At 46.2% G+C, this 14,176-nt stretch overlaps 1 protein-coding gene across 2 annotated transcripts in view; it reads left to right on the top strand.

Moving 5' to 3' along the window:
- etv4 (ETS variant transcription factor 4) overlaps positions 1-12,237 on the top strand; it is a 30,488-nt gene extending 18,251 nt beyond the window's left edge. For both annotated transcript variants that reach the window (XM_069160128.1, XM_069160127.1), the window contains exons 5-12: positions 1,970-2,099; positions 3,111-3,293; positions 3,418-3,854; positions 7,397-7,465; positions 8,167-8,214; positions 9,167-9,351; positions 11,125-11,226; positions 11,669-12,237. In XM_069160128.1, the coding sequence (XP_069016229.1) occupies positions 1,970-2,099; positions 3,111-3,293; positions 3,418-3,854; positions 7,397-7,465; positions 8,167-8,214; positions 9,167-9,351; positions 11,125-11,226; positions 11,669-11,896 (1,382 nt within the window). In that variant the 3' untranslated portion in view covers positions 11,897-12,237. The remainder of the gene's footprint in view (positions 1-1,969; positions 2,100-3,110; positions 3,294-3,417; positions 3,855-7,396; positions 7,466-8,166; positions 8,215-9,166; positions 9,352-11,124; positions 11,227-11,668) is intronic.
- The last annotated feature ends 1,939 nt before the right edge of the window (positions 12,238-14,176 follow it).

The following is a 14,176-nucleotide window of genomic DNA, read 5'->3' as shown; positions in this document are numbered from 1 at the left end:
CGTGGGATCTCTCCGGGTTCTCCGGCTTCCTCCCATCATCCAAAAACATGCACCTCAGGTTAGTTGGCGCCGCGGTCGTGGCAGCCTGTTGCAGCAGCTCCCCCTCGGGATGCTGCTGTAGCGAAAGAATTTCCCCTCGGGGATTAATAGAGTACAATAAAATAAAAAAATTAAAAATTAAAACTGTTTCAAGTTAGCGTGGAGCTAAATTGGAGGTCAGCCGGTGGAAGTCTCCGGTGCTCGGCCATCGGCTACTCCATCGCTGCTGGAAAACGGTGGATAAATGAAATAAAAAAGCATCAGAACTCCTGCGAAATGACTCATTTTTTACCATCAGAATTTGATCCAAATGGTCTCATATCTTTTGGAAAGAGTCTAAAAGACAAAGGCATTGTTGAACAGTTTTCGGTTAGCCGACCTCCGCCTTTGAATGTCCCACACTTTAGCTTTAATGTACAATGATGGCCTTTAAGTCCGAAAAAACAACAAATCCTCGTATTTGAAAAGCAAGAATCAGGTGAATGTTTGGTATTTGTAGCTATATGTAAAGATGTTTAGTGATGCTTTTTTTTTGTTGTTGTTAATGATTGACTCATTGACTCATTGAGACATCATCTTTAATCTTGACTCTGTACTTACAGGCAATTTTGAGAGTTCAGGAAAAAGTGCCGGCCTAACAGCAGATCCTTGAGGCTCTTTGTGGTTTTATGTCACTATAATCTTTTCTCACTTTTCATTCACACCATTGTTTTTTTTTCACTTTCTATCTCTTGCCTCGGTGGAAGAGTCATTTTGGGCTTTACTCAGTCTGCCAGACATTTTTTTTTTCTCCTCTTTTTGTGAATGGACGACACTATGTAATTACCTGGGCTGAGCTTTCAGTGTGGCCTGCTCCGTCAGCTACACACACACACACACACGCACGCACACGCACACGTTTATGCACACACATTCACGAGCGCACTTGGATAGACTAGCCTAGAGTACTAATACACAACACGCTCCTGCACACGTGCACACACATAAATACATGCCTTCCCAGCTGGAAGTGCACAGCTGCTGCTGTTTACCCTGCCGGGACCAGAAAAACATCCTGTACAGTTCTCCGGGTGAAAACCTCCCCTCACATAATAAACACGAGCCCTCAGCACAGTTTGAAGCTCCACTTTGGGTGGTTTCTGTGGCCATTAAGGCAAAGGTCCCCTCCAGCAGTCCAGCTTGATCGACAGTTAGAGATTGAGAGGATGCCGTTGGGGGAAACATCAAATGGAAGAACAAAAAAAAAAATTCACATTTCTTTCGAAACATGTAGCATTATCAGGTTATCTCTTTTTCTTTTTTTTTCTTTTTTTTAAATCTTGGACTCTACGTCAAGGAAAAAAATAACAGCGCACAAGCGATGGCAAACATCTGGATGCAGATAGGAAAGAATGCTGCGACAGAATCTGTGTATATGCTGTCTTAGCAGAGGTGTGACGTTCACTTTCATCAGTCCACAGACATCTCTCTGGCCCGTACGGTTGTTTAGCTTTAAGCCCGACTTTGACATGAGGAAGTTTTGGCTGCTGTTGTGTCTGGAACCGTGAAGAAAAAAAAGAAAAGTGGGCGAGGACACTTCAGGCTTCCAAATAACTGCTGGAATGTGTGTGTGTGTGTGTGTGTGTGTGTGTGTGTGTGTGTGTGTGTGTGTGTGTGTGTTTATACACGTCTGTCTGCTGCCCTTTGTTTTGCAGTTGACAGTCGCTTAAGCATTTTGGCTGGCATGTAAAACAAAAAGCGATTCCTGTGCAGATAGAAGAATTTGCTTTTGGCCTTTGAGCTCAAAGACTGTAGTATCGGGGCAGGGCCAATTCACAAAGGAGCACACAAAGCCCTGCGGTGTGTGTCTGTGTGTCTCTGTGTGTGTGTGTGTGTGTCTGTCTCTGTGCGTGTCAATCCTCACCTGTTTTCTGTTTACTGTCTCTCGTAGCGGTGGCATTTCACAGCCCTCCCGTCACTATCAAGAAGGAACCACAGAGCCCGGGCTCCGACCCCAGCCAGTCCTGTAGCCACAAGCAGAGCTTCAGCTACCCCGGCGGAGAGCAGTGCCTTTATGCCAGGTACTTGATGAAACTGCAGTAGTCGGCTGTATGTCACCATGTAGTAGTGTTGCATTCAAGGATCCCTTTCAACCAGAAACAAACAGATATTCTTGTTGTTGTTTTTTTTTTAAATCATCTCTGGGAGTAACTTCCTAGTTTCTCTGAATAATCAAGAAGAGACACATGCTTTGTTCCAGGTGGCGTACTTACATACAAACACTCAACATTTTGAGTGCACACATGCTGACAAGTCTGCAAACATGCAGCACACTGAGTACCCGGAACGGCGTCTTAAGAAAGGTGCAGCTGTTGCACAACACAACACTAAAGTGTTTTTTGTTTTTGTTAGTGCCACTAAACGACTGTTGGACAGAAGCCATCGGTGTATTTATTGTGTTAAACAGAGCGCAAAAACAATAATTAAATCCAGCGGTAATGTTGGCAGGTGAGGCATTCAAATGTTACGGTTATTTCCAAATAGCGATACTAAAATGAAAGAGAACTATAGGTGAGTGTATGAAGGGAAGTACGACATCAGGAACTACTTCTTCATTGGAAATCAACCATGTAGAAGTTATGAAGCCATCAATAATTACCCAGGATATTACGTCTGGAAAGAGATGATGCTGTTTTTATGCTTTGATCACTGATAATTGCAATTCCATTTACCTCCACTGCTTTTAAATGGGAGGCAGGAATCTCAAGGGACAGAAAAGGGATGATACACTCTTATTCACAGACGTCTTTTCTTACCTAAAATGAAACAATCCCTTTCAACAACAACAGTTATCTGCGCACAGCGACCCGGCACCGGTCAGCTGTCATGCAAAAGTCAACGCAGCTAAAACTCTGACCGCACAGTTATCGACTGAACCCCGATGAAAGAACTCCCATTAGCTCTGTTTGTTGTATTGACTGGAAGAAGAAAAAAATAACACCTCTCTGCAGTTCGACCCTGTTCTGATGTGTGTATTCATGCATGATTGGATCCTGGTGTGTTCATGTATTGTTTTTGTTTTTTTGTTACAGTGCCTATGAGCAGAAAAGGGCTACAGGAGGAGCTAAGAGCTCCTGCCCAGGGACCCCCATGTCTCCCATGCAGCAGCACTACTCCCCAAAACCTGCCACGGCCGGACGGCCCGATGCGGGCTACATGAACCCAGCCGCCGCCTCTCAGCCGCTCCCCAGCAACAGTTACCCCATCAACACCAGGTGACACAGCATGGACGTCTCTCCAGCAGGGACTTTTGAGTTGCATTTTTTTTATTTTTTTTTTATTGATGATTATATGAATGAGATCCTGAACTGAACTGAGCTTCTGCATCTCATGTCTCAGTTCCAGGTTTCAGGGCCCTTCAGGAGACCCCATGTGCCCCCAGTTCCCCCCACCAGGGCAGGCCTTCCAGCGCATGCCATCTGCCCCGGCTGGACATGGCAGCGGTATAGCTGGTGTAGGAGGAGGAGGAGGAGGGGGCGGTGGAGGAGGACCAGGGGGTGGTGGTGGAGGTGGAGGTGGGGGTTATCACCGGCAGCACTCTGACCCCTGCATGCCATACCTGCAGCAAAGCTTTAAGCAAGAGTACCTGGACCCGCTGTACGAGCGGGCAGCTCACATGGCCGGCCCGGGGCACGGCAACGGGCAGGGACACGGGCACGGGCCTCACCCCCACCCGCACCCCCACCCGCACCCACACCCACATCCACACTCACACCGGTTCCCACCAGCCCACATGATGGTCAAACAGGAGCCCACAGACTACACCTACGAACCTGGTGAGTGATACAGACCGTTGTCACCGGATTTAAAAGAGGATGTCGTCAGTGTCGGCTTTTCTATGTCTGTAGTTTTAATTCAAGCAAACTGAATATGATTATGATTAATCAATTCCTCTTTGAGTCTCTGAAATATAAAAAATATCACATCAAAATCTCCCTGGCTGAAGGTGAATTGCTTATTTTGTCCAAACAATGGAGTGCTTATAGGATAATCAGTGATCTGAATCATTTTTCAGGGTCAAACTCGTAAACGTCTGGCATTGTTCCTTGTTAGCAACGTTTTCTGTTGACTAAAAAGACAATTTAGTGACTTAATACTTTTAAGTGATAAATATCTCTCAAGGTTCCTGAAGGTCTTAAAAAAAAAAGTCAACCTCATGGCAATTTTTATGTTTTGGGTTGTAATGGAAAAGCATATAAATGTAGATATATGGACAAAATATGGATTTGAACATCAGTTAAATCTGGTGAGCACACCTGTGAAGTGACTCCAAAACATCACTTGGCCTCGTCTTTAAAAAAAAAAAAAAAGAAAAAAAAAAAGTCCCTTTGTTGAAAAGAAACTTCCCCAGTGTGCACAGTTTACTCTAGAACAAAATGTCCAAAAGGCAAACAAACTTCTCCGCTGTATCTCGACTCCCTCTCCGCCTCCAAAACTCCTCCTTTCAACTCTCTGACACTTTGCAATGAAAAGAGGAAAAAAAAAAAAAAAACAGTATTTTTTTTTTCTGCTGCTGCAACACTCCTCCCTCCTTCCTTATCCCACTCCCTCCCTCCCTCCCTCCCTCCTTCCTTCCCTCCTTCCCTCCTTCCCTCCCTCCACCGCTCTCAGAGAGGAGAGAGGCAGAGGAATTTCATTGAGAAAATGGAGGGCACTGGAAAGACTAGAGTCCCTGGTGGAGTGCTCCAGGGTTTCAGGTTGCACCAGCAGCTTCCTTTTTCTGCAGGCAGATGAACTCATAATGGAAAAATGAGCGTGGCCGCAGTAACTCGAACCTCTCACTGGCTGGGCTCTGGGAGAAAGGGTGAGGGGAGGGAGTCGAAAGGAGTGGAGGGTAATGGTGTGGGGAGGGTGCAGTGTGTGTGTGTGTGTGTGTGTGTGTGGGGGGGGGGGGGGCTGAGTGTGGGGCGGGGTAGCCAGCTCGGGCGCTTTAACAACAAGCTTTACCAGCGGTGAGCGTAGAGAGCGGCTCCTCTGCTCGCTCCTGTTTGAGGGAGAAATGTAACACTTCCAGCTTCACCTGCTTTTTGTTGAGATTCCCACAGGTCACACGCACACCAGCATTAGCGGACGGCTACTAAAGCACCGCCTCGCGGTGCAGAAACCAGCAGACCTAATGCAAATAATAAAAAAAACAAGGAAACATGACCGAATTCTTTTCACTCATACTGTTTTTACAGCAACACTGTAAAAGGAACCTTTGAGAAAGAAGAACAAAAACAAGGGGCAGGGAAAGTACAAAAGGATGTTTTTTCTGTGGATAAGTGCTCGGAGAAGGAGAAATGTTGAACTTGGTGCGGTTTCCTCCGACGTGTCTCTGATACGAGTTCGACCGCCTGCGGAGGCCGACGTCGAGACAGAAGATCAGAGTTTATCATTCGGTTTGTTGGCAGTTAAAGCAACGATCTTCAGGGGACGAATACGTTGTGGCAGGAGCCTTCGATTTGGAGATCCTGTTGCCAAATTCAATCAATCAAATCAAATTTCATGATTACTGGTAGATCTCCTTTAGCGCAGGTTCTCGATGTACAGTGTGGAAAGCCTAAAGTAAGAAGAACGCCTCAATGAAAACTCAAATTTGAAGAATTATTCATTGAATTCAAGGTCTAAAATTTCTGCAAGCCGTTATTCTGTTGTTGGCTAAAGTCGCTCCTTATTAGTTTTCTGGCGGTCCATCTGAAAATATTCCCGTCATTAATTAGATATTAGGCCTCAAAAAGTGGTATGATTGTCCTCGGGTTTCCCAATCAAATCGAGTGACTGATGTAAAATGACTTCTTTTCGCCGAAAAATCTTTTCCTGAACTTGAACCACCTGGTTTTTGTCAACCTAATTACGTGTTTTTGTTTGTGCCTGAACTTTTTTACGCCTGGCCAAGACAAGACGAGACAACACCAGACTCTGACACGGTATCCTGTTGTGAACCGATGTCTTACAGGCTTTGGTGAAATGCCCGTGCATCATTACACTATGATGCAACCTGTAAATAAATCATCCACATTAATATGGTTTCAAAAGACAGCTCGACTTCAGTAATTGTTGTTTATTGGCTGCTAATTTACAGCGTCATCCATTTCTACGGTCATTGAACTGAAATAAATCACATCCCAACATCATAGGTGTGTCATGAGAAAAATGATAATGGGGCAGATAAAAAAAAACCACCTATTGAAGTAAATAGCATGTAAAGACAAAACGCTACCAGTGTTTTCCTTTTAATGCGAACAATGACGACCAAATGCCACAAAGTCTCCAGCTTTTAAAAGCCGGGTAGAGAAACGAGACTACCGAGTTTCACATACAAATTAGCGTTCCGTCGCTTAATCGCCGCTATTGTGTCGCATGAAAAGACCCAAAATGGTAACGCCACTCGGTATACAATTAACCCGGGTGCTCTCACACCCAATCTGCCCATCGCTCCCCGGTGGCAGCCTCGCCATCGCTGGCAGACATATTATTTACAGTATGATCGAGTGCTGCTGCCCCGTAATGGAGGGTTTGATTTTCCCCAGTGGCGTCTTATCGCAGTCGCAGCGCTGCAGCTGCATTCCCCGGGAGTGAGTCACGGTCGGAGCCAGAGGCAACGAGCTGCACCTTTCAGGGCTTTTTAACATTTTTATGCTGGCCTCATTGATACAGTTGACAGACGGATTAAAAACAGACAAACATAAAATAGTCGGTGACTCACTTTTTTTTTATTATTATTATTATTACAAACGACCAAAAGAAAAGAGAGCACATACTCTCACCGACACACAAAGGTGAGCAGGGCAGTCGCAGGAAACCGAGCACAATAGTGTTGCCGAACGGCTGGCAACACGTTCAATGAGCGTTTCAAGTGTTCCAACTTGCAGAGAATTTAAGCCCGGAGGCTCGCTCGGACCGATATGAAATCTATATGAGCGAAAGCGGCTATTTGAGCCAGCCGGTGATGTGCCCAGACGAAGTGCAGACGCCGTGTACCGTACCACTTTTCAGGTCTGGTGAAGGTGCTTGCTCACGGCCTAAAAATACCAGCAGAGAGAGAGAGTGAGACAAGGGAAGCGATATGATGAATGCGGAGTTTGTCCTTGCGGGCGATCACGCCAAATATCCGTATTGTGGGAAAGCATAAACTTTCACAAACTTGAGACCTGCGTGGCGCCCGGTCGACCCTTTGTGATCGGTGTCCATGACCTTTTAAGTGATGATAAATCATTTATAAAAGAATATTTTGGCCTGTGCAAACTAGGGTTTTCTCTCTGAAACGGTGTTTAAATTTGTTTTGTTTTTTTAATCAATAAATACATATTTTAATGTGAAGCCGTTTGTGTTACAGATGTGCCTGGATGTCCCTCCATGTACCACCACAACGAGAGCTACCCGAACCCTCAGCACAGCAATGAAGGTAATACCAGTTTTTTGCTGTTGTATTTCACCCGTTTTTTTTTTTTTTTTTTTTTTTTTTTTAAAGACATCTGCCAATTTATTGTTCTGGAGTGGAAGGTGTCGTAGTGATGTCGGTGTACTGCACCCGATGTACTCCACTCTCCTCCGTCTCCATGGTTTTATCTACGATGAGCCCTCTCTGGTGAGAGCTCTGCGGTCATTGGCTAACCGGCATAGTGTCCGTGTTTCCATTGGCAGAGGCCCTCTCGCCTCACCCCTGCCTCAAGAATCCCTGAATAAACACAACTCCTGGAGAAAGAAAAAAATAAATAAAGTGCCGTGTTTCCCCTGCAAAAAGGGGAAAAACAATCCCTGCCTTCACTCCTATTGTTTTTCAGACCATTTTCGGGTAATTCGGATTCTGATTTAATGATAATAAAGAGGCGGTCAAACGACTCGGAGGACGTGAAGGAAGACGCTCCGCAAGTCCTGGGAGCAGATATTCACATGTCTCCACGATGAAACCCGTCTCCGTGTTGGCGGAGCGGAGCGTACGCCCGCCGGCCCGATGTTATTCATGTGTGAATGGATCCTTCTATGTTTGGTGGAACGGTATTCAAAGCTCTGGCGCCGTTCCCGAAGGAACAAACCTCGTTGTGCTCCAGATCAAGGCCACTTGAAACTCTTAACACAATCCCCCTCCTTGTCTCTCTCTCTCAGGCTATCTGTTTGAAAACGACTCCCGTGTGGTTCCAGAGAAGTTCGAAGGTGAACCTGCCGGCCGACTCTGCGTTTTCACACACACACACACACACACACACACACACACACACACACACACACACACATACACACACACACACACACACACACACACACACACACACCCTGTCCAATCTGTACATCCCGGACTATCACCTTCTGCAGACATCAGAGATCTTCGTGCGAGACGCTCCTCCAGAAGCTCTTGTCGTCGGAGGCTTCGGTTTCTTCGCGCCTCCTCTGTCACTCGGCGACGCGCCGCCGGTCGGTTTGTTGACGCTAAGTGAGACGGAAGGCGAAAGAGCCCGACGGGGGTGTCGGCGCGGGTTGAACCCGGTGGAGCGCGCGACTTCTTCTACCGAGATGCGACGGCGGTAACTTAGCCGCGCTTCTCGTGTTCCAGCACTTGTGTACGACGTATCCGGTGACCGGTAAACAACGAAGGAGCGAACACGAATCAGTGTCCGTTTACCCGCCGATTGCTGCACCCTGCGTCGTTTTCATTTCTAGCCTGATTAGTATGAAGCTCCCTGTTGATTTTTATCTACATGCAACTGCACTACCTTCGATAATTAATCGCCTTTATTTATTTATTTATTTGAAGCAGTGAACCGTCAATAATAAAGATTCGATTGAGCGCTCGTCGGCGTGCAAACATGGAGAGTAGACGAGCTGCGGATGTTCTGGTCCCACGAGAATTCGTTTTCAGCTGTCGCGGGTCAAACTTTTTCTTGTTTGTAATGTAAGAAGCACTTTAGAGCGTAATTTACTGATTGAATCTTAATGGTCTGATGCATTAATGTGCAGAAAACAGATCAAATATCAGTAAGTTGGCAGACGGAGGGTGAACCACAGCGAGGCAACCAAGATGTCCGACTCAGGAACTCGGAGGCCGTTTGTGATAACGCGACCGTTCCCCGTTAAAGGTGCTGACCGTCTCTCTGTGCCGCTCATCCAGGTGAGGTGAAGCAGGAAGGCGGCGGCGGCGGCGGCGGTGTTTTTCGTGAGGGGACACCGTACCAGCGCCGCGGCTCTTTGCAGCTCTGGCAGTTCCTGGTGGCCCTGCTGGACGACCCGGGCAACGCCCACTTCATCGCCTGGACCGGCCGCGGCATGGAGTTCAAGCTCATTGAACCCGAAGAGGTACGACTCCACTCTCAACCTCTGAATATTTCATTAAATAGGATGTTTCTTTTTCTTTGGTCTTAAACCGGTTCTTTGCTTCATCGCCGAAGACTTTCTGAAGCATCTCAACCGTCTCTGTTGGGGATTTCCAGCTAAATTTAACGTCTGCTTTCTGCTGATGTTTCAGGTATAAATTGTAAACAACCACAAAATAAACAACCTGTTAACACATAATCAGATGTTGATCAAGCCACTAACACTAACAGTATATTTATATACTCACAAACATGTTCCCAACCGGTCGATGCAGTTGGTTTCTTCCTGTTAAAAGGGAGTTTTTCCTTCCATCTGTTGGAGGTTTTTCTCCCTTAAAGAAGGTTTTTTTCCTCCTAGTTTACGTGGGAACTGCTGAATTGTCGGGTTCCTCTGTATAATGCAGTAAAGTCTTTTATTTGGCGCTATATCAATCACAACTGAATTGAACATGTATGATGACTGTGTTGCTCAGTCCTGGTGAAGATCTCTGGGCCTTTATCTCTGTAGTGACGTCACTTTAAATGTTTGGATGAAGGATCCATAATTTAAAAGGCATTAGCATTGTTTTGAGCCTCCTTACAGTACGGCCTCGTCCTCTGACAGCGTTGATGGAGATTGTTGCATTCATCTAAAACCTGACAAGAGCGGCGCCGGAGTTATTCTTGGACTGAATTTACGTTCGCCGGGTTTTGAAGGCGCTCCGTAGATTACAGCCACTCAAAGTGGGATGTGGCCACTTTGCTCACGCCTCTATTCTCTGATCCATCTACCATTAGTCGTAGACCCCCCCCCCCCCCCCCCACCCTCCCATTCATTATTCAGCACGTGAAACGCTGGATTGATAAATGAAGGACGAGCGCCATCGCAAAACACATCTCTCTTTCTCTCTCTCCTCCTCACGTTTCCTCGGTCGAGACGTTTTCACGATGTTTAAGTCTGCAGAGTTTGATTGGCCGCATCAGACGGCGTCCATTTAGGTGCGTCCTAATACGGGACAGGCCCCACATTGTGTTTTCCATTATCTTTTTTAAATTTTTTATTTTTTTTATTTTTTTTACTATACATTAAAAATGAATGGGGTAAGAGTTTTACAGGAGCAATTAGGGGCTGAGAGCACACTCAGAGATCAAACAGGGCTGCTGCTGCTGCGGGACACGACCCGTCTTCCTGAGTCATGAATCTCAGACCCCCCCCCCCGCCCCACACACACACACACACACACACACACACACACACACACACACACACACACATACACTGACACACCTCCGAGATGTTTGTTAACATAAACTTCATCCACTCTTTTAAAATGATTTTTTTTTTGTGTGTGTGTTGGGGTTTTGTATAATTTTTCTATCCGAGGTGGCGGTTCCTTATGGAGAGTTGAGTTTTGGGCCGCGGCTGTATTTCACGGCCTGACGAGCAGCCGTGACTCCTATTTCACTGCAAACACAGTGGGACTCTGGTTGCATTCAAGTGGTAATGGGTTACATAAAAAGGAAGTGAATCCACATGTGGGGACTCGCCCTGCTCTTGGCTTGTTGACACAGTTGAATTTGAAAGCAGCGGGGGGAGTTTGCTTTGCCGCCGAGGACCCCTAGTGGTCACCGTGTGGCGTTACAGACACCTGTGTCTTGAGTTTGGGGAAAACGTATATTTTAAGGAAGACATTGTTCTAACTAACCCGAAGCTTGATATATATATCTATGTTTATATATATATATACCAGAGGAGTGACTACATCTTCCTCCTCAGGTTGCCAGGCTGTGGGGCATGCAGAAGAACCGTCCAGCCATGAACTACGACAAGCTCAGTCGCTCTCTGCGCTATTACTACGAGAAGGGAATCATGCAGAAGGTGAATAACGCACAACCCACCGACACGGAGAGCTCGGAGAGTTTATTGTTTAAAATGCCTTTTTGTTTTTCTTTTCTTTTTTAAGTCTGCAGATTTTGAAGGGAAAACAACTTTTCAACAATGCTTCACTTCTACCATTTTGAATTATTTTATTATTATTGAGGAAAGCTGCGATGTTGAAGGTAAATTTAGCAAACAGGAGGACAAATTTTAAACAAGACATTCTCTGAGCTTTATAAGTTACTTCTTATTGGAGAGGGCTTCTTATTTGATTTCATATTGTTGGGCCTCAAGTGTCTTCAGTTTGTTCAGCAGATCAAACCTCTTTCCCCGAAAGTCGCCAAGTCTGACAGCGTAATATCTGTCCTGCACACACATGTGTTTTATAGAAAAGAGTCCAATGTGTTTTTTCATCGTCCGTTCTCTCTCTCTCTCTGTTCAGGTGGCGGGGGAGCGCTATGTTTACAAGTTCGTGTGTGAGCCCGAGGCCCTCATCTCCCTGGCCTTCCCCGACAATCAGCGGCCCAGCCTGAAGGCCGAGTTCGAGCGCTACGTCAACGAGGAGGACACGGTGCCGCTGTCGCACCTGGACGAGGGCGTGCCCTACACCCCGGAGCAGGTGCCCCAAAACATGGGCCCTCAGCCCTACTCCAAAGGCTACATGTACTAAAGCCAGCCCACCCCACCCGCTCCGCCCCACCTTCTACCCCCCCCTTACCCCCCTTCCCACCCCACCCCCCCTTCAGAAATGTTCCTGTTGTTACCAACCCATCATCATACACATCCCCGAAACCCCCATGCACCTCTTGCACATGCCCACCCCCATCCACTTGTATATAAGGCTATGGTGTTTTTTTTGTTTTTAAATTAATCTCATTAGGGATTTTTTTGTTTTGTTTTTTTTGTTCCGTTTTGTTTTTAAGAGCTGCATTCCTCTCAAATCTGAGGCCGATTCAATCCATAAACATGACTGTGGTTGAAAAGATTGCTTAATAAATACCCGTAATAATACCCAAACTGTCCAGACTGTTCTTTCATGTTTTTTTTTTGTTATGAATCAAATTGTTCTTTCGCTCAATCTCAGTTTTTACAACAAAGAGGATTGTGATGGAAACGGAGAGCAGCTTGTCTGGCTCGCTGGACTAAACAAGAACAGTGAATCTAAATTAAATGAAGTATTACTGAGCTTTGGTAAGAAGGCTTAAATATGGTGCAGAGCATTTTTAACAAGACAACTAAGGTTGAATTTCCATTTTCCATAATCTGTCTGTATTTCTCAGAATATGGAGATTTACATGTTCTCATGCTGGCCACACGACTTTTTGGACATTTTGGACGACATACTATAGTATGACATTTTTATCATTTATGTCGTCCGAAATATGGAAATAATGTCATACTATAGCACAGGGGTGGGCAAACTACGGCCCGCGGGCCACATCCGGCCCGTTGGTCTTTTTAATCCGGCCCGCCGAAGATTGGTACAGAATTGCCCAAATCAAATCATATCATAATCACGACTGCATTCATTTGACCTTGTCCTGTAATACCTGGCGGTCCACCAGGTGGCGCACTAGGCGCAGTGATACATTGATTTGATTTTGCGGAGGCCGGGCTGCTCTCTGTCGTTACTCTGCTGCTGCTCTGAACACATCTGCAACAATGAACGGGCCAAAGAAAAGAAAAGTCGACAGCGAGCGCCGAGTGTTGAATAAGAAACGGACGACTAAATCCTTTTCCACTGAAGTCCGGTCGAAGGCTGTGTGTCTTATTTACCAAGAAACCGTTGCGGTTTTAAAGCCGTCACTTTTCCACCAAGCATGCTCATTGCGCCAACAAGCAGTCAAGGCGGGAACGGACGGCGACCGCTCGGAGGTCGGCAGATAGTTTGCAGGATCAGCAAAACACCTTCATCTGACAAACTGCCATCCAAGAATCAAGCACGAAGACAAGCCTGTCTCCGAAGGGGAGTTCCTCAAAGAGACAGCAGGTGTCTTGTGTCCTGAGAGAAGAACAAAGGACGGTGACTCGCCGTGTTGAGCTGATTGACGAAGACTAAACAAAGCAGGCTAAACAAAGCAGCGGAGTCATTTACATGATGTTTCTTGGCACTGGACGAAAGTAACGACATAAAGGACACCGCTCAGCTTTTAATGTTTATCAGAGGGATTAACGACAATTTTGAGATAACGGAGGAGTTTTTGGCCGTAAAATCCCTGAAGGGGAAAACGCGGGGAGAGGACTCGTCGTGTCGGGGGTCATCGAGAGGCTCCGGCTGCCTCACCAACGTTACCACGGACGGATCGCCAGATTTAACTGGAAAAAACGTCGGGTTGCTGAAAAGAATCCAGGAGAGGGTGAAAGAGGACAACCCTGAGCAGGAGGACATTTTCTTACGCTGTGTAAATCCGTCCTGCAGCTCGACCACGTAGTGAAGCCAGTTGTAGAAGTGGTGAACTTTATTGGAGCGAGGGGACTTCACCGTCGTCAGGTTATTAAGTTTCTTGAAGAAACTGACTCTGATCACCAGGACTTGCTTTACCACTCCAACGTCCGCTGGTTAAGTTTGAGGAAAGTACGTCAACGAGTGTTGGAGCTCAAACGGGAGATTATCTCATTTTTGGAGCTACTTGAGAAAGCTGACGGTTTTCCTGAGCTGAGTGACACAGATCGTCTTTGTGATTTGTCTTTTGCTGAGGACGTACTGACACACATGAATGAGCTGAACGTGAAGCTACAAGGGAAAGACCAGTTTGTCCATGAAATGTACACAAACGTCAGAGCCTTCAAAACCAAGCTAGCTTTATTCTCAAAGCAAATGTCAAACGAGTCATTCGCTCATTTCCCCACGCTGGTTACGCTGAAAGACGTCCTGGACATGAAGACAGACAGGAAATCACTGGACGACCTGCACGGAGAGTTCTGCCATTGGTTCTCTGATTTTGGAAAA

The sequence above is a fragment of the Embiotoca jacksoni genome, unplaced genomic scaffold (assembly GCF_022577435.1).
Source record: "Embiotoca jacksoni isolate LCO1_2020_lvr unplaced genomic scaffold, fEmbJac1.0.p SCAF_26, whole genome shotgun sequence".
Lineage (NCBI taxonomy): Eukaryota > Metazoa > Chordata > Actinopteri > Embiotocidae > Embiotoca > Embiotoca jacksoni.
The sequence above is the reverse complement of the archived record's forward strand: the minus strand, read 5'-3'. Positions and strand labels throughout refer to the sequence as shown.